This window comes from Pectinophora gossypiella, chromosome 19 (genome assembly GCF_024362695.1).
Source record: "Pectinophora gossypiella chromosome 19, ilPecGoss1.1, whole genome shotgun sequence".
Classification (NCBI taxonomy): Eukaryota; Metazoa; Arthropoda; class Insecta; order Lepidoptera; family Gelechiidae; genus Pectinophora; species Pectinophora gossypiella.
The window spans coordinates 7,470,795-7,497,880 of NC_065422.1; the positions used below are offsets into that span (position 1 = coordinate 7,470,795).

Genomic DNA, 27,086 nt, shown 5'->3' on the forward strand with positions numbered 1-27,086 from the left:
AATAATAAGTAGTTAACATTAATCAAAATAAATCAAAAAATAAGAAAGAATTGAAATTAAATTATTAGAATTTAAAAAAATATATACATAATTATAACAAAATTTACCACACTTAGGTCTAGTCTATTTATCATAATACATAGTAGTTAAGTATAAGTGGTTTATGTACTTGTAAGTGTATTCTATTTTCATCTCCTATACTCAAAGGTTGTCTGGAAGAGATTCCTTTATAGCAATAAGGCCACCTGTGGTATTCTTTCTATTTCTCTTTTGTTTTGTATTTTTCATAAGTATTCTGTTATGTTAGTATGATACTTGATTTACAGCATATTAGACATTCAATGCATTGAAGTAAATACAGAAACCAATAAAAAATAAACAACATAACATACATCACATTTGTATCATCGAAAGAACAGCTGTATTCTACTACATCCACTGCTAACCAACTATGTTGATGTGTGTGCAAACAAAGACAAGACTACACAATTTAGTAATAAAATTCTGTATGATCCATACATCCGCTCAGTCAGCATTTTAACCTCATTGTATACAATTTACACTATCCTGATTCAGTGTGCATTAGCATAAATCAATTAATCAATAAATTTAGCAGTTCAACGGAACATTCTATCATTTCTAACATCTCTAAAGAGTATGGGCAACAGCTCAAAGATTTTTTTTTTACTTTTTTTGATATTACAAATACTCTCCTAGATATTTATTTCAAATCTATACCCATATAATTATCCATTATTCTTGTATACATGGAGTGTGTGAGTGAACAATAAAGACAGATTGTAATGTAAGACATACCTTGGCCACAGTCACTTTCGGAGTCACCCCAGCAGCCTTTGGATTAGCTACCTGATGAACCGGGCTTGCCACCAACTTGGCCTCAGATGTCTGACTGCGAATGGCTTCTGAAATAAAATATTGTACTACATCACAAAGACTCATACATTTCCTTTTGTAATTTAGCAAAAGGTTCTCTGGCATGAATATTCAGTTTAAGAATTTAAAACTGCTACACTTTAATTACTAGTTAGGTACTTAAAATAACCAAATGCAGTACCTATGGACGGCTTAGTGTGATAAAGCCGCGCGAAGCCAAAACCTAAGAAAAAATTGAGAAGGAAGATGGTGGTGACCATCATTCATTATTGGCCTTACACATTTATTTCAGAGGATATAATCATTGTCTCCTAGAAGATCGGAATGGAAATTTTGTGGAAATTCAATAAACAATAATTATTGTTAAAATATTGATATTTCTTTAGATACAGGGCATTTAAACAACCAGTATTTTCAGTAATAAATTAACGAGAATGACACTTTCTCCGGAGATATAAAACTCAAATAAAGTTAACTAGATACTTGTGCTTGGTTTTGAATAATGTGGTCAAACAAAAAGTCTTAAAATACTGTTATAAATTAACGATAAGTGGTAAATGACATTACGCCATTAGTAAACAAATTTTACAAAAGGGAATTACACAGTGTTCTACGTTACCTTTATTCGGCATCGTTATAGCATTAATTCGTCAACTTATTAACTTATATTTCTAAACAGAATTAACATAATATATTGACAAATAAACATGTTTTTTCATTCAAGAATTCACTGTCCACAAAAGAAAGGACGACATTTTTTGAAACAATATTTTTTCTCGGGAAAAAACCTTTAGTTACAAATCAAGACATAAAGCTAAGATAAATATTTTCTATAGTACTTCTTCATGTTATCTCTGTTTTTTCCTCGTACAGCGAATAATTCGTACCAGTAAAACGTAACTGTCAAGCGTGAACTTGTGATCTAATTTTAGTGTCAGTTTGTATGTTGGAAAAAGATATACATAATTTTTGTATAGCGTTGTCTCTGTTTATAGTTTTTTTTTCGTCGGGAATAGGAATATTAAGTAGCGAGAATTAAAAAGCAAAATGTCATTATGATAAAAATGACTGCAACTTGCGGCTACGATTTAATTTTCCTTTTTGCTTGATTTATTGCAAAAAGTCGTTGTACAATTTAGTGTTGTAAGAAGAATAAAGTGCCTAATATTTTTTGTGAATACTCAGATATCCTAGAAGTAACACCATGGATCTCCATAGGCCTGTTGACCCTAACAAGGTAAAACTTTGATGTCATCAAATTGATAAGGTTTCATGAGTATCTATGTAGATGATTTTCATATAAAAAAATCTTTTATTATTTCTAGACTTACGAAGAAATGACTTCCGAGGAGAAGCTAAGGTGAGTTTTGTTCATCTTTCAACATAACCTTTTACTGACAAATAAAATAAATTTAAAGTTTTTATCAACATTATATTTAAAAACGAGCTCCCGTTTTGACTTTTAAATATTATTAAACAGAATATTCTATTCAAAAACGACTTCGTGATTTAGTACTAAAGTTATCTGCACAGTAATACTTATCAGACATTATACATAGAATAAATAATAATGATTCAATGTATATTCTGTTTATGTCGTTAAGGAGTAAGGGAGTGCGCGAAGACTATCTATCTCCGTCGCACTCATGTGGTATGGTGGTACATAATAAGAATGAGATTTTTGTATGGACTGTCTGGGCAGGCTGTGCTGTCACCTCCTGCTAGCAACTAGCTTGCTAAATATTTTACACATGATTAACTAAACCATCAAAAACCACCAAACCAACCACCCACCACCATCCACAACCACCATGAACCATCCAAACCATCTAAACCACCAACCAAATCAACCATCTAAATCATGTAACATTGTAGTTACCTGGATTAAAAACAAATTTTATAGTCATGACCATATTATGTTTGTACAGGTGACAAATATAATTACTTAATTTTTCTATAAGATAATCAATATTTAATTTGGACTCTTGTAATTTAATACTTTTGTTAGTGGCCTATCATTAGTTTTTGGTCTGCTTGTCTGCTAACCAAATTGCTTCCAGACCAGTCATGAAAGTGGAACAAAGAAATACATGAACAAACATTATTCTGCATTTCTAATACAACATAAAAGCTCATTACTATATCCTAATGGGGTAGTCAGAGGTATATCCCTCATGATAGTTGTTTAGCCATATCATCTATGTCATTGTAACATTATTTTTATGAGAAAATAAAAAAATAAATATTATGGTTCGGCCAACTGTGTTAGTGAAAACTAAACTTAAGATAAACTAATAACTCATTTATAATACAAATGCACTGACATCTTATAAACAAATAGACTCACATATGCTACGGTATTTAAAAAAAAGCTTTGGTTGTAAGAAGTTGCACAGTGGACCCTTTTACAGAGATTGGTTGTCTATTTATGCTGTGTGTACCTGTAATTGGGACACATATACAATAAAATAACTTAAGACTTTATATATAGTCAATGACACTGATCGCAAGTAAAAAAATACAATATGTGTACTGTCATGAGTACTAATATGTATACACTTTTCAACCATTTTACATTAAGTTTTTTGACAAATTAAACCGCAAGTCTCACTAAATATCAAATATGATAGTGCGACAGGGTTCTAAAGTGGGTACATAATATTCCTCATGACTACTGTTGGTATACTTAACCTATTTAAATAAACAAAATATTTGTTATATGATATTCTACAGGTATGACCACCAGAAGTTGCACGAGCTACACAAAGGCCACGAGCAGATGCACACGACGATGGTGATGATCCTCATAGTTACACTCATTGTGGCACAGGTCATTGTTGTCGAATGGAAGAAGCGGCATTATAGAAGTTACGCTGTAAGTTATTTATTCATTTTGCTGTACTGTGTTATGGTCATTCAGTGAGGAAGTGGTAAAGCTATGGAAGGACTAAACAGTGCTGTGCACTTGGGCCCTCAGGTCAGGGCTTTTGGACTCTAACCAGCAAACCCCATGCTAAACTTACCATTTCTCCTCTGTTTATGTCTGTATACGAGTATAAATGTCGAAACATGACTTTAATGTATAAATGTATATTTAACATAGCAACTCAGTTGAAAGAAATTGTGCATTTTTTCCAGAATATTTTTTTTCTGTCTTCCCCTGTCATATGGGTTGTGAGGTGGATTACCGCCCTCATCAACCCTGGTGTCAGGGCTATTATTGAGCCACCAAGGGCCCCTGACAAGGGTCAACAAAGACAGTAGTGACAGTTTTCTGTGAAAGTCGTAGCCATAAGCGGAATTGCGCTCATCATTAATTTAACAGCCACGCTCTTCTCGGTGTAGCATTCTCCATATTTCCAGTTATTGCTGTCCTTTGACAGGTTTCAGGTTACAGTCCATGTGACTTGCCGCTTCCATCCTGTATCGCCGTGCCGATGGCTCTTGTCTTCGCCTCTGTGATTGTTGAGGTCTTCAGCCATATCTCTGGGCAAGGGTTCTACAAACTGCGTTACATCATATAAAATTCAGAATTTTAAATGAAATGCTTCAATGTGGCCTTTATAGAATTTTAAGTGTTTGGTTAACTTGATTTTTTGGTTTCAGTTCTTCACAATGTGTGCAATGTGGTCAATCCCCGTACTGATGAGTGCTAAGAACCATTGGTGGCGGTTCATATGCATCTGGACGGTGTTCACCCTGCTCACCACCCTGGTCATCAGGAAGTCCACAGTCAAACCCATGTCTGTTACTACACCTAGGTAAAAGATCTGTTAAAAAAGTTTTGTTACAAATTTTACATAATAATTTAATATAAATATATTTTTTGTTGAATGTCTTATCTGCCTATAACCACTGCAACTTCTTACGAGGTGTATAGCCGAGGAAAAGTGTCTGCAAGGAAAACCAGAGCCTTCTTCTAATCCTTTATCCCATGTTGGGATGTAGATTTCCACTCCTCGCGATCTTTTGCAGTCTCTGTAGCTTGCTCCCATGACATGCCGATGGTTTTTAACTCTCGGCCAACCGAGCGTCGCCAGGTCTCTTTGGGCCGCCCCTTTTGCGTTTTCCACGCGCACACTAGGTCATAGCTCGTCGGGACGGGTGTTCCACCGATCTTCTAAGGACATGACCAATCCACCGCCATTTCCATGTGCGAATATCAGCCTCCACAGTATTTTTCCCAGTCAATCTCCACAATTCTGTGCTTGTGACAATTTTAGGCCAGAAGATCTTTAATCACAGAGCCCTAGACATTCTTAAAAAATATTGTAATAAAATTTTAGTAATTTGGCTGCCTAATATAAGACAGTTATTGCTATGGGTTTCTATCTTCTAACCAGTCATATAGCTTGTACTAACTTTTTTGGACATAGTTTCAATCAATTTGTTAAAACGGTTATTAGATTCCAACCTCTCTTTCAGGCTAGTCTACAAATGGTTCTACCTCATATACAAGCTCAGCTGTTTCCTGGGCGTGTTCGGGTACATCCTAATGATGTTGACGTTCCTTGGCCTCAACCTGCTGTTCGGCCACAAGCCGCAGCAGTGGATGGATGTGGCGTTGCTGTTTCTCTTCTACGGCTTGTACTTCGGAGTGCTCGGCCGAGATGTCGCAGAGTACTGCACCGACAAAATGGCCGCCACGATCGGTGTAAGTCGTTTATTATTATCAGTGATCGGGATAGATTGTGCCATTTGAGGTCAATAACCCTGAATGTTGTGTTAACGTGGATACCACCACGAGATTTTTGAAATTGCGTGATTGCGTTGCATTATAATATTGTCTTCTTGTGTTAAATAAAAGTAAACTGTGTGAGATATCATAAGTACAATGCTACTAACATTATAAATGTGTAAGTTTGTTGATCTAAAGAAACTCTTAAGACAAAAATACTAAACAAATAAAAAAAAATACAAATACGTAACATAAAAACTACTAAAATAATTCACAAAATAAAAATAATAGTTTAATAAAAAAATCGAACATTGTGTTAATCGAGATTCAAGATTTGGGAGGCATATCCATGAATATGTCTTAAGACAAACCTTATAAATGGTACTACTTATCCCGATCACTGATTCTTATCCATGCATATATATAAAAATAAATTTCTGTTAGTCTCGCTAAAATCCGAAAACGGCTGAACCGATTTGACTAATTTTAGTCTTGAAATATTTGTGGAAAGGTTTAAACAGTGATAAAATATGGAAAAGGGTGATACGAAGTTCACCAGGTCATCTAGTATTGTAAAAGCTGTGTTACCATTTCAGGCCAATACCGTTGGACTGATTTGGATGAAAAATAGGTGCGCCTTCCGCCACGCGCGTCGGCGCAATTTTCCTTAGAGAATTGAACTTTCTTCGCCAACTCTTGCCTCTCTTGCCTTTGTGTTCCTGATGGTAATGTCTATTAGTGACTCATATAGTTGTGTTTACAGTACTATACGCAGGAGGGCATCCCGACGCGGCAGCTGGAAAGCAACGTGTGCGCCGTCTGCGGGAACCAGCTACTGGTTAACGTAGACCAGGAAGGAGTCTTAGGTAAGACCAATGATGGGTATTTCTTTACAAGTTTTATTATCATCATTCATTTAAGAGCCACGCTCTTGTCGGTGTAGCATTCTCCATTCTTGTCTATCAAAGGCCAATTCTTTCACTTACAAGACACGACGTTCACCTTCTCTTTAATCTCCATGTAAGCTCGTCTTGGTCTTCCCCTTCCTCTCCTTGTAGCTTCCCTTCTATGATGTTTGAGTTTTATGATGTTATCTATACACGCGGTAGCGTGTCAAGCCAAGTTCAAGGAACAGAACTGGCGAGCCGCACCGTGTGTAGTATAAGGTCTGTCTTGGCTAGTTTTTATAAACCTACCAACGAATTATTATGTTTGGTCGCTAGTTTCTACCAACAGTCCAAATTTTCGGAATTATAAAATAAGAACCGACAAATACTTGTAGGTTTAGAACTTGCGAAGGCTATAATTCATATATGAAAACTAGCCAAGACAGACCTTAGGCTACCTACAATACATAATCTTAAGTTATAAGAAGATATGATATGTTATACTGTTACTTATGAATACATTTCAGGACTGACCATTGAACTTGGCACCCATTTAGATCTCACTTCTTTTGTCGTTGAAGTCAACAACCAAGGCATTTATCATAATATTGAACTTGGCTCTCATTTCACATTTATGTTTTTGATTGGATACAATATACTCAGATATAGATTACAACTCGGCTGTCGGGGTAGGTTACCAGAATCGGGAAACGGAAAAGTTAATGTGACATGGTTTCAAAGTGTATACATATTACTCGTGACTGTATATCTGTTTTGTTGTCCGCAGAGAACACGTACAAGTTGACATGCGGCCACGTGTTCCACGAGTTCTGCATCCGAGGGTGGTGCATCGTGGGCAAGAAGCAGACGTGCCCCTACTGCAAAGAGAAGGTGGACCTCAAACGCATGTTCACCAACCCGTATCCTTTTACAAAAATCATAACATAAGCTCACGACTATATCCCAATTGGGGTAGTCAGAGGTACGATTAGGTGCAAAAGTCCAATCAGTTTCTTGCAAAGTATATAAGTTGCACTTAAGACCTCCTGGTTACATGTCAAAACACCTACAAAAACATAAATTTTATAACTATGATAACTAATGGTTCATAATTTTACCACTGCACGAATAATTCGCCAGGGCTCAGTGACTGCACCTTTGCTCTTTGATTGTACAGTCATGAGCTATATAATGTACCCACTTTAGTAGTCTGTCGCACTAACATATTTGACATTTTGTGAGACTTACAGTTCAATTTGTCAAAAAAGTTAATGTGATATGGTACCAAAGTGTATACATATTAATGCTCGTGACTGTACATCCATCGCAAGATGAACTAAGTAACTACATCTCATCAAGCTTTCTCATAAACCAACTTAACAGGACACCTATACTTACTAAATGGCTCACCAGCTGCGGTTGGTGAGTATAGTCGCAGTCTATAATGACAAAATCATCATCATCATTAACCCGTTTACGTCCCCACTGCAGGGGCACGAGCCTTCCCTATGGATGTATACGACTAGGGAGAACAGCCTTTAAGCCATTACGCGAGCCCAGTGCGGATTGATGGTTATTAACGACTGCTAAAGCAGCCGGGATTAACGGCTTAACGTGCCTTCCGAAGCACGGAAGAGCTCGAGCTGAAAACTTTTTTTGTGGTCACCCATCCTATGACCGGCCTTTGCGAAAGTTGCTTAACTTCAACAATCGCAGACCGAGCGCGTTTACCGCTGCGCCACCGAGCTCCTCAATGACAAAATAAAAAGCCTAAAATATTCCTTAGCCCCCCCTCCAGATGGGACCGGCCTCACATACTGTACGGGCAGCTGCTGGACTGGATCCGCTGGCTGGTGGCGTGGCAGCCGCTCATCCTCTTCCTCGCACAGGGCATCAACTGGCTCTTCGGTCTCGAGTGAGACCACAATAATACCAGATAATAAACCTTAATGTAACTGAACAGTGTACAGTGCGTTGTTGATGTTAATGGATAATAAGTTTTCAGCCCGTAACAGACGATGAAGATATATTTTATAATGCAATAGTACCGATGCCGGCAGACAAAACTTAATTTTATTTTGACAGCTCTAAAACTATTGCCGTCCTTCACTTATTCTAAATGCGAAAAAGAGATAGGACTGGTTTTAGAACTATCAAACTTTCAAATCAAGTCTATGTCTGCTGGAATCCGCACTCTAAATAAAGAAATAAAGTAATGCGCATTGCGCACTAGAGCGACTGAGATAGAATTATAATGCTATCTCTCCCGCACCCATGTTTAAGATAAAATATAACACCATCTGTGACGGGCATTACCGTTAAGTATTCCAGTTTCGTTGGCAATTTTAAATGGATTTAAGTGTAACTTTGTGAATTGAACACCAAATTATTTTTTTGTACTTTAGCTATGAATTTAATTAGAATTCGAATTGTGGGCGAGCTAGCTTAGTTATAGGAACAAATGAAATGAAAGTATTTTTTTCGTCGTTAGTTTTTTGTCTTGAAATCTCCATTTGACAAGTTTTTTAAACTTGTTTTTCATTAGCGCCATCTGTTGTCCGCATAATATATGTACGTATGTATTTCAGTTATTGATTATTTATTTATGATTTTCTACAATTTGTACCGTACATAAAGGCTGATCGAATATACTGTTATTACTTTACCATTTTTAATTAAACACACATAGCACGTTTACTATCATTAACACCCATTATCTAAAAAGGCAAAGTATTCACACCCACATGATTTTATTTAGTTAAAAATTAAATAAACATGAAACTCACTTTGTAAATTGTAAAAAGACCCGTATAAAAGAGGTCCGCCAGATATAAATAGCAAACTTTATTATCTTTTTTAAAAGGAAATCATTGGTTTGGGTGCCACCTTTCTTAAGTAAAATTTTGACTAATCTTAAGGAAGCTTCTGGATTCTCGTTTCACTTGTGTATCAAGCTCCTAATAAATTACATATAATATAGTTTTTGATTGCATTATCTAGTACACATAATCTAATTTTATTTTAAGTTATACCTATCATTTTCTTATCCGCCCAAAAGGAAAGGGACGGATGATTGTCAGCTGTTAGTTTTGAAATGAATGAATAACCCGGGCGAATCAAATAGGCATCTCGCTACTGTGCAACCCGTTTGATGTGTGCTGTCAACTTAATTCTGTCGGGTTATCGGCCAATGTAAAATGTTGACAGGGTTGTTTAGCATTTTTGGGTAGATTGACGTGTGCTTCATAAATTGTATTATATATTTTATTTATTTTTTTATTTATTATGATTATCCGTCTCTTTCCTTTTCGGCGGATAAGAAAATGAAAGGTATAACTTAAAATAAAATTAGATGTCTAAAGGAATCAGCGCCATTGTGCATAAATATATGTGAGTTTTATGCTTATTTCGGCGTATATATATTTACTAATTTGTTACTCGAAAGTATTCAAGATTTTAATTACCTACTTTGATTTCTTGCCTCTGTGAAAGTGGTGCGCTTTGTATAAATAATGATGGAAAAATGTAATTGTTGAAGAAGACCACATTTAGTTTTAAGAAATGGGTTTTTAAACTTAAATCAGTTTTAATCAGGATAGTTCTAGTTTCCTGCATTTATGTATTTAAGAAATTGCTGAAGACTTAACGCCTGCTACTATTGATAGCCTATCTGCTAGATAAGTATCTGATAGCAACTCTCCTATCTGCCAGATAGGTTCTGGCTAGTTGTGAAATAGGCCTTTACAGTCCAAACATTTGTATTACGAATTATATTAGGCTTATCCTATTTTTCAGACTTGAATAAAATGTAGGTACTTTATTTATTATTTGGTTAAGAATAATTCCTTATTTCTGTAAGTGTGTTGGTTGGAACATTCCAACTTTGTGAGACTTGTAAAGTCCTGTATTTATGTTGTGATGTGAATATGACTATTTGCCTGAAGGTTTAGTGTTTGGATAGGTTTAGACGTAATGTCTTTTGTTAATTTGTAATCAGTGGCGCAACTATACCGTGAAACTGGGAAAATGTTGGTTCAAAGAATAAAGAATAGTAACTATATATATACTAGTATGGAATGGCAATTCTATGCCCCGACCCAATTGGCTCCTTGATAGTTGTAACAATAAAATATCAAATATATCGGATATGTTAATTATCATTTAATAATCCAATAGTCTTTTTATAAAGATCATTTTTGAATAATTAATTTTTACAAAATAAGAATGCGATTTTTTATCTGTGTATTACAAGACCCGAAACACCGTCGGCCATTATTAAGCTTCGTGTGACGTCACATATCACAAAATAAACAAAAACTACCTGTCAGGTTTCAAGTTATACTGTTTGACAGTTTCTTTGTTTATTGTAATGTGACGTCACTGGGCAAAAGTCACGTGACTATTTTCGCGCGAAATTTGAATAAAGAGAAATGTGTTCTTTTTTCGAAAAAGTAAAATATTTTAAAATATGTAAAATAAGCGTTTGTAATTTTTAAAATACTTATCCGAAAACTGTTAAGTAGCCAATTCGTCTTACTTATAATATTAAATGGCCGTGAGTTGCTGAGGAGTAAGGGGGAGCGCGCACGGACTAGGTCTCGCTCGCACTTATGCATTAGGCAGCACACGGTGAGAAAGAGATTTTCGTTTGGATCATCCTTTTGTGTGAACATATAAAAATGAATTTTCGTTAAATGAAATTACTCCGAAAGTCCTTTTACCCGTAAAGTCCAGCACAATATTGTGTTTTTTTTCGCGGTTTTCTTGTTTTTATACCACAGCAGTCTTTTCAACTTCCATGATTGCGTAGAAAAAAGTCGTGTTGCTGTCGCTCTCGTGCACGCATTACGTCAAGGAGGAGTTTCATTTGTCGAAAGAAACAAATCGCTTTGCGATTATGTTGCTCCTGCGCGCATAGCCTAAAGCAACGTTTTGCTTGGATGGTCTGGCAACATTTTTTCTTAATAAAATTCAAATTCATTCTAGACAAAGTTACCTAAAATAATAATAAGTAAAACGGTAAAAAAAATCACTGGATAGTTCCGCCACTGAAAAAGTAACAGCATAATGAGAATGTAGTTATCGTGGTGAGTCAAACGTCTTGCTTCTAGGCAAACTCTTTTTCTGTATGTATGCAGAGATGTCGAACCTGACATTTCTCCTTATTTTGCCCTTAAACACCCGTCGAACATTATTTTCCCCGATTTAAATATAGCTCGATTAATCCAACAGCTGTCAGAACAATACATTTTAAAGAGATAAAGAAATAAACATGTTCCCATCTCTTTCACACTAGGCTGGTGGCGGGAACTCATCATCAATGATGTAATACTGAGCCAGGCATATAAGTCCAACTTCGATATTATGATCAAAACTATAGACATTACATTTTTCGTGTTTTCCAAATCATACTATATATAACCGACTGCACTTGTCGGTACTAGACTTTGTACTCAGTAGATTTTGTTTGACGGGCAACTTAAATACTTTTTTATATATATAATAAAGCAATAATATCCTATAAGCAATGATGATCAAATTTCTCAGCTAGGTACATTATAAGTACGTCACGTCTTATTTGTATGGAATGATGCAATTTGTAAAAAGTATTTTGTATAAATACATAAATGGTTTCACTACTTTCTATAGTTTTATTTACACATGGGTCGCGGCCATCGCGACTAGTTAAAACAATATTAGCATATTATAGGTATATTTAAATTACGATGCAACACGGGTCTCCAGAGGACCCTAGGAACGAGCCATCAAGGGACCGCCATCTTCTGTTAAAAAAAACAGAATGATCAGAACAGCCTGTACTTTTAATTAGAGAGTACCATGTTTCTTGCCCTAAACGTATTATTGAATTCTATTTTCAATAAAAATAATAATTAGTACACGTATCCTAGCGTCCACCGGAGGTCCGAGAAAAAAAATATTCTTACCCTATTCAGAGTATTATAGGGTAAGCAAACTCTTTTTTCTGAACTCTTTTAGCCATTTAAAAGGCCATTTTATGTTTGGAAAAAATCTTTCACTTCCTTGCTTTCACAACACATTCGAATTTCTAAACAGCGTCAAATCTATACATTCCAATTATTTCATTTTTTTTCTATGCAAAATGGAAAATTCCGGTTCGGTCAAAAAACAATGTGGATTGTGAATAAATAATTTAAATGTTAGTAAATCACCGATAAAGTTCTTATTTGGTCAAAATCCTAGAGTACGAAAATGTTGGGACACTCAGTACGATGTATCCGTGTGTGGCACAGGGGGAGTGCGATCGCCATCAACAATGCTAATATTGGAACCATTATAAACGATTTGGGTGAGTCAATCTAGTAAATAAATTATCTATCTAGTAAATAAAGAGCGGATGAAGGATAATAGAATTGCAAAAGCGGTATATAGAGTGAAAGTTGATGGTAGGGCTGGCAGAGGAAGACCGAGAAGGACTTACATTGACCAAATTGGAGATGTCCTTAGAAATGGTTTAATACGATCTACTCTGAACCGACGTGCGTGTATGAAGCGATTGATGAATGTGGAGGAAGCAAGAGAAGTGTGTCAGGATCGAAGCAAATGGAATTCTATAGTCTCTGCTTACCCCGGTGGGAAACAGGCGTGAGTTTATGTATGTATGTACATAAAGAGCCTATATGCGTCACACGGGTGGGCGCAAGCATTCCTTTAATCAACCGGAGAGGGTATGGAGCTTTCCACCATGGTCCTGTGCGGATTGTATGAAGGAAGTAGGATTATGAAAACGTATAAGGTGTTGGAAGGGCTAGCAGACGAAGACGGGTACTTATTAACCAAATTGGAGATGTCCTTAAAAAGGTTAGTAGTTACAGTCTGCTCTGAACCGGTGAGCAATGTGAAGGGAGCAAGAGAAGTTTGTCAAGCAAATGGAAACCCATAGTCTCTACTTACCTCGGCGGGAAATAGTCTTAAGTTTATGTACTTCATCATTATCAGCCGTACGACGCCCACTGCTGGGCATAGGCCTCCCCCAAGTTTATGTACTTATAAATACGGGCCGAGAAAGTAAATACCTTTTGGAGATTGCTCTCCATAGTGTCCTCTACTCTGGCACTGCCACCATAACAAAAAAATGCTTGTAACTTTTTAACGGTAGACCGACAAATTTTGATATTTGGCGATAAATTTAGACTTCGTCATTTTTTCTGAAACTCCCGATCCAGGTGCCAGGATAAGGGAAACCTCCAAAGACTAGTGACTCGTATGTAATCTCACGTGACATGGTAGGGCTTGTCTAAAATGATGTATTTTTGCTGGCGATCGCGATGGCATAATAATAACGAAAGTAACGTTGTTTGACAGTTTGTAGCTTCGCCTGCCCCTTTGTGATTCTCTCACTTGCAGGTTGTATATTTTTTGCACAGGTATCCAGACGCGAGGATATTCCAAGGACAAGTCATGTTGCACAGACATAAAGCAAACTAAAGGTCGCGACGTGGTGTCGTGGTCGAGCCCGGATTGCAACCCGGACGCCAAGCCGCCCACCAGCGACCCCTACCGGATAAGAGTTCCGGATATAGTAGTCCCGCCGCTGCCGTCCAGCAGTGCTAAGGTATGCTGAGTTATATTCAAAAACCCCGAACTGTAAGCGTAGTACGATCTTACTATCCCATTGAAATTGTTTAATAATTTCTACCTAAAGAGAGGTGCATAGTCCACCCACTCCCCTTCAGCTATGTTCTGAATGTGTTCTGATTCCCAAAAATGTAGAGTTCTACTTGAACTCTAAACGACTGCGATCCAATAGTAAATTCGTGCTAGAAATTAAGATTTCTCCAACACTGCAGATTCAAGTATTATTCGTTTATTCCGAGAAAAAAGCAAAGGCCAGTGAATTATTTTGGGGTATTTTTTTTTTACAATTCCGGGTTAGGTTACACCACACGTTAGTTTCCTTGTTCGATAAGCGCAATGAATTAGAAAAATGTAGCATGCCACGTTCAGGCTATACGTAGAATAGTATTTTTTTATTTTGTCGTCTTTCTGGCGATCTGTACCTGAGTACTTAGTTATTTATTTTATTATTTATGTTCATTGCAATGGTTTGAAGTTCCGTTTAGGTTTCCTTGCGTGTGTTCAAGTGCGTTTGACGAAATCAGAGCCCCGCGCGTGGAAAGTATCTAATGAAATCCAGCTTGTGCTTTGTTCATCAGTGGAATGGAGTCGTCGCGTTCGATGACCGGCAGCAGGGCAGCCCGTACCCCGGCGGCTACCCACGCCAGCAGGCATACGACGAGCACGGCAACCCCATCCAGGAAGAAGAAAAAGATGAGAGCTGGATGGGTATCCTAAAAAGATTCTTCGGCCGAGACAAAAAAGACAAGGAAGGTCAAGACCAATTCGCTCCCATCGACTTGCAATGGAACCTGGTTAGACGCGAGTAACCGGTAAGGAAACTCCACTCAACCGAAGAAAGAAGACATTATTTTTAATGTACCATAAAAAATGAAATAGATGATTAAAACAAAGAAATGTCGTTTCATTCATTTCGGGGCACGAGTTTCGTCGAACGCACTTGACACCGCGCCGTCTGATAGCTACAGTGACTTGAATTTTTTGACAGGAATTGCCTAACGAGGACGGGAAGGAGCTGTTCACGAACCCTGAGATCAGGTCGAGGGTGCGAGACGGAGCGGTCGGGGACCTGTTTCATAACTCGTCGATAGTGCACCCGGATTATTGGAAGGAGAAGACGGTGTCACGGCGCGTGCCGCCGATGGTGGCGGGCGTGCTGCCGCGGCTGGGTTATCACGGCCGCACTAAATACAAGTTCGCCTTCCACGAGCCCTGGAAGCCTCTCGACCGGTTGACCCTGCTCGAGCAGGCTGAGAAGGAAGAGTCTGAGCAAACAGAGGAACGCAGTGCCATCGACAAAGCCAGCAAAACTCCACATGGGCTCTGATTTCACATGAAATATCATGTCTTGATACTCTATTTAAAACCACAAAATTTATCAAAAACCAAATCTTGCGTGTTCTATGACAGTTTTTTCTCAATACGGAAGGGTTTGTCACGCATATAATTAATTATATGCTGATATTTATGTGTTGATATTTAATTGCGCTTTGTAAATTATAGGTTTAAAATGAAAATAAATAGCCAGTTGAATGTGCATGATGCAGTTTGTTTACGCAATCAATCTAAAAACTCTTAGTTCGTAAATGACAGATTGCCAGAAAACATCCAACAAGCAATAGTAAAATTCCACACTTTGTCAAATTCTCTTTCATAATCTCGGATAATTTTATCTTAAGTATATCTCGAATCTTAGAGTTGGCGGGAGATCCGTTATTGCAGCATAATAGGTGTCAATTGGAAATACGCTCTAGGAGTAACGTGGTACGCTCAATAGAGCGTACTAATAAGTAACGTGATACGATCTGTTAGAAACGTGGTACGCTCTATTAGTAACGTGGTACGGTCTGTTAGAAACGTGGTACGCTCTATTAGAAACTATTACGGTCTGTTAGAAACGTGGTACGCTCTATTAGAAACGTATTACGGTCTGTTAGAAACGTGGTACGATCTATTAGTAACATGGTACGCTCTATTAGTAACGTGGTACGGTCTGTTAGAAATGTGGTACGCTCTATTAGAAACGTATTACGGTCTGTTAGAAACGTGGTACGCTCTATTAGTAACGTGGTACGCTCTGTAAGTAACGTGGTACGCTTTAGGAGTAACGTGGTACGCTTTAGGAGTAACGTGGTACGCTCTATTAGTAACGTGGTACGCTCGGAGAAACGTGGTACGCTTTAGGAGTAACGTGGTACGCTCTATGAATAACGTGGTCGTTCTAGGATTAATATGGTCGTTTGCAGCCGATGCTCGACTGCGCGAAGCAGCGGGGCCCGTGTTCTGGGAAGCCTGTGGAGCCTCCGCCGTGCCCGCCGCCTCCGCCGCCGCCGCCCAGGTCCCTGTTCTGGCCACTCCTGATCGGTGCCATCCTTTCTTTTCTTGGCCTGGTGCGTAAAGCTTCCACGATAGTGTCATCTTATTACGACAAATGCCGTAAGAAGGAAATTCTCCAATGCGATAGTTCACAATTATTGTGATGTATATTTAGAGGGTTCCATTAAGGGGGATTATAATACGTTATCCGTTTGGGGCTTTTCGCTTCGCAAGCGCGTGTAGATAACGAGTAATAAAGCAGCTTTTTCGCATTTCTAGCTTTACAGGTCTTGCGCTACAAATACAAAAAAGGCTCCTTAATGCAAGTTACAGAGCGCCTTCCCGAAGTTGTATTTTAAATTACTACATTATAATAATTATAAATTAAAACATTATTTTGAAGAGGCCCTTATGACTTCTTTCAGTTTTATAAATACTACCTATACTTGGAAGAGCGAGAAAAAGCAGATGATTCAAAACCAGTTTGTAAGTATCTTTCCTTGATAATAATCAATCAATCAATAATACTTTATTACACAACGACATATACAAAGGACATAAAAATACGAATAAAAATAAGCACAATAGGCGGCCTTATTGCTATACAGCAATTTCTGCCAGGAAACCTTGGGATGAAAGAAGTTTATGTATTGGAGCAATAAACATTATAATGATACCAACATAACTAAAAAATACCGTAGATAAAAGATAAAAACAATAATAAAAAAAATAACCGTAATATCCCTGACCTCCAATCCCGTAATGTCCGTAATATCTCTGACTTTTTACTTAGTTTTTTTAAATATTATGGAAGGCCAATGTACCTACGCGTAAGATACGATGATGGATGATGTTACAAAGAAATAATCCTTTTAATGCAGCCATAAAAGCTGTTTTCTATATGAACCGAGTTGTTGAAACGTAGGGCGCCCGCGACCGAGAACGCGCCGTCCCTTCCACGAGCAGGACTTGCCCCCTTGTGTGCAGTACCTGATCGTCGGTACCGGAGCCGCCGGCTGGGCCGCATACAGCTCTATCATGGAGCACGATAAAAATGCCAAGGTATGGACATTAGAGATTAGAAAACTTCTCTCCTGTGGGTTGTGAAGTCAATGAACGACCTCATCAACCTTGGTCTCAGGGTTATTATTGAGCTGCCAAAGACCCCTGATATGTATCACTACATAGACCCGTACTAATATGTCACGCGAGGTTGTCCAATAGAATAGGGCTTCTAACACATTTTAATGCATATTAACCGAGAAATCCTAAGTAGGTACTCCAGTTCGTCACCGCTGGGACGTATCGGAGTAGGGTTTACGCGCGTTTATCGCTTGGAAATCCTACTTGAGATGAACTGTCACCTCGGCCGGCGGGGACGTATTGAACTAGCATTTCTAAATACGCGTTCCCGATCAACAGCTTAATGTGCCTTCCGAAGCACGTACAGTCATGAGCAATATAATGTACCCACTTTAGGACTATGTCGCACTCACATATTTGACATTTAGTGAGACTTACAGTTCAATTTGTCAAAAAAGTTAATGTGACATGGTGTATACATATTAATGCTCGTGACTGTACTTACCTATAATCATCTTACTTTCGGACAATCGGATGATTAGCCAGTAATGTACTAAGTAATTAAACGATCAAGTAAGCACTACAGCAGGGTTAAAAATGGCCACATCGAAGCGCCTAAAAAGCAATATTGTGATTTGACATTTGCGCAGACAAATGTAAGTGCGCAATGTTAACAAATGTCAAATAGCATTAAGTATTGCTTTCTTAAATTGCTACGATGTGGCCTTTTAACCCCCAGAGCTACCAAGATCCTAAGTAGGAAAAAGCGCATGGAAAAAGTATTTTCATGTATTTCCTTGTACTCTGCAGGTATTTTTCGTAACGAAAGAGGATTCGTACCCGTACGTCCGGCCGCCGTTGTCGAAGCATATGTGGTGGAACGGGGAGCCACCAGATATTCGCCACCTCAACTACGTCTCGGATGGAAAACGTAAGAGGTAAGTGTGGGTTGGAACAGAAAACGCGAAACTTCTTCTATTGTATGGCTTGTGATGATTTAAAGAAATGCGGACACCTCTGGAAAGAGACCTTAAATCTCTTTGAAAATTAAGTATATTATCCAACAAAAATCGTAGTAAAAAGTCCATTTACCGTAAATGGTTTATAAGTCTTACGATCTTTGGATCGTATCAATCCCTAATCTTAATCCTAATCCTTAGATCGTGTATCCCCTGTATTTTCCAGCATGTACTATGCAGAGTGCAAGCACTTCATGGACCCGGTGAAGTTCTACCGCAAGGAAACCGGTCCGGCGGTGTCCATCGGGATAGGCTGGTGTGTCCTCCGGATAGACGCGGATGAACACATTGCCTGGATCAAGACCCAGTGCGGGGAACGACCCATGTACTACGAGCGATGTCTGCTGGCTGTGGGTACGGAACTAGTATTCTATTATGATCTGCTGTAAAGATAAATCATTTCGCTTTTACAGCACTTCCATCTATGTTTAAGTCCCATGTAATAGGGGCGAGCATATTGGCAAAAGTCGGGCACAAATCCTGGAAACCACGTGATATCAATTATTTATGGTCCAAACATGAATTCAAAGTCAGAAGTCGAATTCAGTGGTGTTGAAAGCGTAAACTCACAAAGAGACCAAACATGCTCTCCTGGTTTCACAAGAGCTGTGGACTAGAATGCCATCAGAGTCAATTTTTTTCAGTTTTCCCCTTGTAGGTCTAAAGTAGTCTAAAGCAAAAGACCTGATTCTGTTGTCCCTTACCCAATTTGCCAAACATGGATTAAACCTCCAATAACCAATTTAAATATCCTTCTTCAACAAACTTCCTTCACAGGATCAAAACCAAAAAAGTCATCGATCTTCAAGACAGCGCCGAAGTTTGTGCGCGAGCGCGTGACGACGATACGAGAGATCCGTGATCTAGAGATAGCGTACCGCAAGGTGCGGGATGCGAAGCACGTTACCATCATCGGCGGCGGGCATCTGGGCGCCGAGCTGGCTTGGCACTTGGGGAAAATGCGTGAGTATCAATCTATAACTATACTCATCCTGTATCCACATTCTGTTGAGTGCTGCTGCCAACTCTCTTTTTCGGCATTTTTCAGTTCTAAGCTAGTGTAATCCACTGTTTTCCACTTTATATATACCTCACACAGCCTTTAGTCATATAATGTCAAAAGCTCGAAATGGCAAAGCGTCGCAAAATGTCAAAAGTAAGTCATGACTGTAATATTGTAACATTGTTTCATTTTGCAATTTACCTTGATACTGATGTGCTTGTAATCTATTGAGCCCATGTGGGAATGTGTCTATTAGTTGGAACAAAATTTAGTGTACAAATGATGCTCACTACCATTTAGATGGTTATTGTGTTCTGACAGTTTAGGGCACTGCAAACCCCAAGGGACTACGAGCAATAAGAAGACAATTAGCAACAGAAGTTCTAAGATGGGTTCGCTGAACCGTACAACGGTCAACAGCAGATCGGTTCATCAAGTTCAAAAGAACATAATCCGGTTTTTACGAAATGACTAAGATGGTTCTTAAGTAACCGAACGCGTTCTATGTTTTTCTCCAGTCTACCATGGCAGTAACAGTGGCAGCAACATTTTCTGAAGCACAAACATGATGGGACAACAATCTACTACCCACCACCACCCACTGCCATCTTCTTGTCCTGTATTCCTTTTTTGCACAAAGTATGTATGGGACTCTATCATGCTTGCAGACAAACAATGGTTCCCGCCGGCGCCCGAAGACTACGTCCCGCCGCAGTTTCTGCACGTCTTCAAGGACAAGGGCATACTGTCGGGAATACTCCCGGAGTATTTGAGCGAGTGGGCCGCTGAGAAGATCAAGTGCGAAAACGTATCTATCATGCCCAAGAGTAAGTTGCTCAGACTTTGATTTGTGCGGATAATTACCGAAAATCAGGGTAGGTAAAATCTCTCTGAAAGGAATAATCTTATAGTTGACAAATACAAAGGTCATCCTTCGCAAATCGGGTTAAAAAAGCAAACATTATTTCTGAACTTATTCGAAAGGCCCTTCCAAGAGGGAATTTGTGCATATCTGGACTATCCGGTAACCTTGTATATCTGTATAATAAGCTACCTATCTATGTAAGGAAAGTAATTAGGTTCTTTTTGACTTTGACGCTGGCTTTAACCATAGAATATTTAAACAAGAACGCATTTTTTTTGTTATTTTTATTACAGCACAAGTTTACGATGCTTTCGAATCACCAGACGGAAGGCTAGAACTCACTTTATCGAATGGACAGTCCCTGATTACTGATTACGTGAGATTTTTTTTGTTTATTGTGAACTGAAGCTCGGCACATATGTTTTTTTGATCAGTTTGTCTGGCCAGGAAGGCTGGGAATATAGAATCGCGTTCCTGCCATACGTACTAAAATAACGTTTAGGGCCTTGTGCCGAGGTTTTTCTTGCAGCTTCTTTTCCCCGGCTATACAGGTTGTGAGAAGCTGCAGTAGTAGGCGGATGAGACGTTCGTTACGTAAGAATGACGATTCAAAGTGTAACTGTGTTACCTACTCAGTAAAGATATATTTGAATGTGAATTTGAGTACATTTTTAAACAAACGACTGCCGTAACCGCGAGCAAGATTTTGCTATAGTTGCTTGATGGTAGGTATATAGAAAATTATATGGAAAATTGAAACGCGTGTGAACGGAATTCATAGACGCTAAATTTTTACTCCTACTCCATGTGCACATCACGTCTGTATCCCCGAAGGATCAGACAGAGGTGCATACTTAGTATACAGGGTGTTAGTGACATCGTAACGAAAACTTTGAGGGATGATTCAGGCCATAATTCTGAATCGATATCAAGTGGAATGTTCCGTCGCAAAAGTATGGAACGGAAAATAATTTAAACAAGCTCTAAAATTTTCATGACTTCTCCGACAGGAAATATCACTTGATATCGACTCAGAATCATGGTCTGAATCATCCCCTTCAGTATTCGTTACAGTGTCACTAACACCCATACCTACTTGTATGGCTACTGTATGTACTTGTATGGGGTGTAAATGACATCGTAACGAATACTGAGAGGGATGATTCAGCTGATTATTCTGAGTTAATATCAAGGGGAATTTTCCATCGCAAAAGTATAGAATTGAAAATAATAAAAAAAAACTAAAAAAATAACATGAATTTTGCGACAGAAAATTCCACTTGACATTAACTCAGAATCATGGTCTGAATCATCCCTCTGAGTATTCGTTACGATGTCACTAACACCCTGTATACTCTCACTCCTTGCCGGCGATGTTTAAGTTCCATGTAATAACAGGCGAGCCTATTGGTATAAATCCTCGAAACTACGTGATATCAATTGTCTATGGTAGTAAGGCTCTTCCCTTGTAAATACGGTACCGCGAAGGTTCGGGCCGGGGAACGGGAGTATGTGTGGACGCGTACATTTAAACGTACATTACAAATTATCCCGTTCAGGAAAATCCTGGCCTTGAGTTTATCAAGCTTAAACTCAGACACTTTTACAATTGCAGGTTCTGATAGCTACTGGTTCGACGCCGCGCGAGGAATTGGCTGAGCCTTCCTTCCTTGAGCTTGATGCCATCAACGGAGGATTCCATGTCAATACGGAACTACAGGCGCGCACGCATCTTTATGTTGTGAGTAGCTTCATTCGGGTTACTATTTACTTAAGTAAATAAGTAGTCGTTACGTCCTAGGGATGTACTCTGGCGGTTCAATAGACTGTCACCACCATAGTGTCACCGACACACAATATATGCGACAGAATAAGAATATAAGTAGGTACTGCTATCGGCAAACCTACAGCAGTTCATCGTATTAAACACATAAATGCAAGCAATTTCTATAAAATTCTCATTTAGCTCATGCGTACACATATTTGGGTATAAAGCAATTTCAAAACTAGTTTGTCTTATAAGAAGCTACTCTATTACGATCACGCCTATTTCTCTTTAGGGTAGGCAGAGACCACGGAATTCCACTTACTACCATCCTGACACACCACTTTCGCTTATACTCTTGACCTGGACATTCCTTAAAACATCCTGAATCTGATTATACTTATAAGAAAATACTTACCTGCATTCCATGATGTGGATGTTATACAATAATGAGGATAAAAACTACTTAGAAGCTGATTATGAGCCGAGTGTTCCTAAAATTTGACAGGACTCCATACCCTCCAGTTAAAATTCGTGATAAATTGCTATAAAATGTGGAGCAACGTGGAGTACGCCGTTTGAAGGATGTTACGAAAAAGAAAAGCAATCAGTTGGTAAACGGCAGTTTTGATTGAAAATCAGTTTTTCTAAGATTTCTCTTTTCCGATTTTTAGAGATTATTATCTATCACACTATGATTTTATGCAGTTAAACGCTGCGCAAAGGGTTATAAGTACTTACTGTAATGTAATAATATAACCAAAACAAATAGTACTGTTACTAATAATAATACTGTTGTTGTTAATGACTATTGTTTACTCAAATAGTATGGAGAGCTGTCAAAAATTAAAAATACTCAACAGTAGCGACACCTGTTGGAAGAAATAGGCAGTTTTATCCTCATTTTTGTTGCACCATTCACACCGCAGGCGGGCGACGCGGCTAGTGTGTACTCGCAGTGGAAGAACACGCGCTTGCGCATGGAGCACTTCAGCACAGCCGTGCAGCAGGGGTACATCGCCGGCGCCAACATGGCCGGCTACTGGACGCCCTGCAACATGGAGCCACACTGGTGGTTCCGGATCGACGACGAAATACACATGGAGGTTAGTTATTGGCTAGTAGATTTTTAGTCATTGTGGTCCTTATTTTAATGTATCATGGATTCATGATTCATTATCTTATTTTTAGAAGATTTTAATAAATCAATGAACTGAGAGAGGCAGGCCCAAAATGAAGTTTAAAAGGCGATCTTGATGTATTGACAAAAAAAAAACTACCATAGGGAACAGTGGAATAAGTCATCATCAGCCCATTAACGTCCCCACTGCTGGGGCACGGGCCTTCCCTATGGATGGATAGGAAGATCGGGCCTTAAACCATCACGCGGGCCCAGTGCGGATTGGTGGTTATTAACGACTGCTAATGCAGCCGGGACCAACGGCTTAACGTGCCTTCCGAAGCACGGAGGAGCTCGAGATGAAAACTTTTTTTTTGTGGTCACCCATCCTATGACCGGCCTTTGCGAAAGTTGCTTAACTGCAACAATCGCAGACCGAGCACATTAACCGCTGCGCCACCGAGCACCTCAGTGGAATAAGTACTGGGAGGTATTTGTTCAGTACTGGGACAGAATATTCTGTGGTTCATCGGCTGGCTTCATAATCGGGGAGCGCCAGTTCGAAGCCCGGTACCGGACTTGACGTATTAATTCATTTATAATGGTCAACAAAGCTCGATGAGGTGTGAGTACTTCACCTTGCAATGGATGTACCACTGACTACCCCAATTGGGATATAGTCGTGAGCCTATGTTGTGTAAACTCAACAAAGGTGCAGGCTGAAAACCAGAATCGTCTCGGCATAATTATGCTGAAACTGTTATCGATGTGATGTTAAAACAGTATTTGATGATTATTCCTAGGTTATGTGGGTCACATTAAATATTATTAAAAAGTAAATTACCTTACTAGTTACTTTCCCGAAGTTTCGGTCGCGTTGCTGCAGCGACTGTGGTCACGGGATGACTGGCCAGGCGAATGATAACATTATTTCGAAGCTGTGGTGGGTGTAACTACCCTCATTTATTACATTATTATTTATCACCGGCAAAAGGAGTCGCTAACTAGCGCGCGATGTTTTTTTTTTAATCACATAAGTTAGAGTGCAAACGTCCAGTTAGAACTTATGTATGTCACCAACTTTCGTAAGTTTTTTTTTACATTTTCGCGGTTACGTTAATAAATATGGACTTCCGGTGTTCGAACAACTATTCAAGTAGGTACCCAAGTACTGTCAAGTTATAATCTCATAGTTTCACACAGATAATGTTTGTGATATTGTTCAGGTGGTTGGTGAGGTCGGAGCATGCATGCCGATAGTGGGGCTGTTCCGTTTAGTGGACAAGGAGCCGAAGAAATACGAGCCCAAACCAGAGGAGTTGGAGAAACCCTGCTATAAGGAGTGAGTATCTTGGGTATAGTGGTAATTGATTTGACTAGTTGGGAACTAGAGAAGCTTTTTTTGACATGACTTATTGTAGATTTGCCGCAGATTATGTAGTTAATGCTAACTACTTGGCCGGACAAATGGGAAGCGCTGAAGGCTGTCATCCGGTACAACGTTTAAGATAACAGGCCAGTTGGGCGCGAACCTCGGCTTAGGGCGTCGTCTGAGGAACTAGAGAAACCATTCATCTCAAAAAGCAATATTGCTATATCACAGCAATATCACACACCACAAGTCTTTGTGCTTGAAATACTTGAAATTAGATGCCACGTCGATGCAATTGTATATTTCACCTGAAAAGTAATATTGCAATTTGACATTTGAGCATATAAGCTGTGCAATGTCAGCAAATATCAAAAAGCAAAATTGCTTTTTAGATGAATTGCTTCGATTTGGCTTTTTTAATCCCTCTGTTGTATTCAATATATCATGTGATGTATATTTTGCCAGCCTCCCGGAGTACAAGTCGAGATACAGTTGCGGCATATTGTTCTACTTGCGAGATGAGTATGTGGTGGGCATTGTATTCTGGAACTTGAAGCCGATTGAAGACCGCATGGAGGTCGCTACAGAGGTAACTATTACAAGACAAATACTTTCCGGTTTTCTTGTCATACGGGAAGCGCCTCTAGCGTACTTGTACCAATAAGTTATTAATTTATCTTAAGTGCGGTTTTCACTAACACAATTGGCTCGACCATTATATAGATGGCGATACGTACGGCCCACCTCACATATGAACTAAGTACCCACACCTCCCGAGATTTTTGTTAGACCAACGTGATAGATGGTGAGCCGTATCGCCGTCTATGATGGTAGAGCCAGCTGTGTTGGTGAACACTGCAATTAAAACTCACTTAACACAAACTAAACTCGCCTTCCCATTTCTCCCATCTAAAATCTGCCATGTCATTTAAAATTTGTAGACTCCGGCCCTCATTCTATGTCCGTTAGAATATACAATAAATTACTTAAATTCATAACTGAAATAGACAAAATACATCTCTTCAAAATGTCGTTAAAAATACTTGATTGATAAACCATTATATACGCTGAAGAAGTTTTTTAACGAATCTTTTAGGTACTTGTTATTGTAAATGTATGTATTTTTTTAACTTATTATCTTTATTATTTTTATTTTTGGTTTTCTGTTTTCATTGTTTATAATTTTAAGTTATTGTTGTATTGCCCTTACAGGGTTCCTGTTTGTACTTTCCTCTACTTTTAAGACCTCTGTGAAAACATCAGGAATGCAATAAATATCTTATCTCATACATTTGGCAGCGAGAGCGCGCTGCCGCCAAAGCACAGTACCTCACTAGCCACAAGTTCGTAATGACCAGAGAACCTGATTAGGATCTATGTAATACTTGTTGTCATTTACAGATACTCCGCGCGCGACCTACGTATGAAGACATAAGTTTACTAGCCGAGCTGCTAGGATTCCCCGACCAGGAATGCATCACGTACATACCTGAAGAAAATTTTGTCGACAAGGGCCCGTGCATAGATATGTCCAGGCGAGTTTTTTTTTTAATTGTATACCTTTTTAAAATGTCCGTAGACGAACGGCGCGGACCTGGTTTCAACCATAGATAAATAAAAATATAAAACGTTTGTCCCATGCATGCTGAGCTCATCTGTCTTTGTGCTTCAAATACTTGAAATCAAAATGTAGACCTAGGAAGTTAGAGGCCATATCGATGCAATTCATATGAAAAGCTATATTGCTATTTGACATTTGCGCATATAAGGAATGTAAAAAAGCTATTATATTGCTTTTTAGATGAATTGCTTGAATGTGGCCTTTTCCGTCTGAACACGATATTGGGAATCAAAACCAACAAGGTGTGCAATTCTTATATTACTACACGTAATTACACCCGTGTAGCGGTGCTCAGAGCCCTAAGTCATCGTGTCCGACAACCCATAGCCACTCCTGGATTAGGTAGTGATCGTGAAATGCTTATTTAAATGGTTGTTTCAGATCGAAATGGAATACATATGAAGACTACGACAAGGTGCGACAACTCTCTAAAGTGGAGCTGCCAGAAATTGTTCCTGTGTATCCTAAGCGCGAAATCTAGCGTTTTCGGTACCAACTTATCGTTTGGTTCAACTTTTGAGAGTTTTAATTCATTATAATATGTGAACGTATTGTGTCAAAATAGAAAACATACTTTAGTACTATTTGAAACTTAGACCAATATTTGTTGTTTTATTTACAATATACAGGGTGTTAGTGACATCGTAACGAAAACTTTGAGGGGTGATTGAGGCCATGATTCTGAGATGATATCAAGTGGAATTTTCCGTCGCAAAAGTATGGAATTGAAAATAATTAAAAAAAAACACAAAAATTTTCAGGAATATTCAGACTGAAAATTCCACTTGATATCAACTCAGAACCATGGTCTGAACCTTCCCCCTCAGTATTCGTTACGGCGCCACT

At 38.7% G+C, this 27,086-nt stretch overlaps 3 protein-coding genes across 3 annotated transcripts in view; 2 read left to right on the forward strand and 1 right to left on the reverse strand.

Moving 5' to 3' along the window:
* The window catches only part of LOC126375416 (protein cramped), a 49,524-nt gene extending 47,851 nt beyond the window's left edge, over window positions 1-1,673 (reverse strand). Inside the window, exons 1-2 of the mRNA XM_050022327.1 lie at window positions 1,514-1,673; window positions 817-923 (exon numbers count right to left, since the gene is read on the reverse strand). Of these exons, the coding sequence (XP_049878284.1) occupies window positions 817-923; window positions 1,514-1,526 (120 nt within the window). The 5' untranslated portion in view covers window positions 1,527-1,673. The remainder of the gene's footprint in view (window positions 1-816; window positions 924-1,513) is intronic.
* Window positions 1,674-1,945: 272 nt separating this feature from the next.
* LOC126375767 (RING finger protein 121) lies at window positions 1,946-12,098 on the forward strand. The gene is made up of 8 exons (XM_050022854.1): window positions 1,946-2,131; window positions 2,220-2,254; window positions 3,628-3,769; window positions 4,501-4,655; window positions 5,320-5,548; window positions 6,336-6,438; window positions 7,247-7,379; window positions 8,258-12,098. Exons 1-8 carry the CDS (start codon window positions 2,099-2,101, stop codon window positions 8,376-8,378), a joined length of 951 nt encoding a protein of 316 aa, XP_049878811.1. The 5' UTR covers window positions 1,946-2,098; the 3' UTR covers window positions 8,379-12,098.
* A 4,224-nt stretch (window positions 12,099-16,322) lies between these two features.
* On the forward strand, window positions 16,323-26,721 carry LOC126375805 (apoptosis-inducing factor 1, mitochondrial-like). The gene is made up of 14 exons (XM_050022892.1): window positions 16,323-16,466; window positions 16,818-16,878; window positions 17,318-17,454; window positions 18,286-18,413; window positions 18,661-18,848; window positions 19,272-19,457; window positions 20,166-20,324; window positions 20,656-20,738; window positions 21,978-22,103; window positions 23,057-23,233; window positions 24,474-24,589; window positions 25,085-25,208; window positions 26,021-26,154; window positions 26,622-26,721. The coding sequence occupies exons 1-14, from the start codon at window positions 16,326-16,328 to the stop codon at window positions 26,719-26,721; spliced, it is 1,860 nt and encodes a 619-aa protein (XP_049878849.1). The 5' UTR covers window positions 16,323-16,325.
* Window positions 26,722-27,086: the final 365 nt, after the last annotated feature.

Bases quoted from the DNA above. Each gene is read 5' to 3' on its own strand.
- LOC126375805 (XM_050022892.1), top strand. From the start codon at position 16,326: ATGCTCGACTGCGCGAAGCAGCGGGGCCCGTGTTCTGGGAAGCCTGTG. The intron at 20,739-21,977 runs GTGAGATTTTTT...TTACAATTGCAG, and splicing joins AGTCCCTGATTACTGATTAC to GTTCTGATAGCTACTGGTTC. The intron at 24,590-25,084 runs GTGAGTATCTTG...ATATTTTGCCAG, and splicing joins GAGAAACCCTGCTATAAGGA to CCTCCCGGAGTACAAGTCGA.
- LOC126375767 (XM_050022854.1), top strand. From the start codon at position 2,099: ATGGATCTCCATAGGCCTGTTGACCCTAACAAG. The intron at 2,132-2,219 runs GTAAAACTTTGA...TATTATTTCTAG, and splicing joins GGCCTGTTGACCCTAACAAG to ACTTACGAAGAAATGACTTC. The intron at 2,255-3,627 runs GTGAGTTTTGTT...GATATTCTACAG, and splicing joins ACTTCCGAGGAGAAGCTAAG to GTATGACCACCAGAAGTTGC.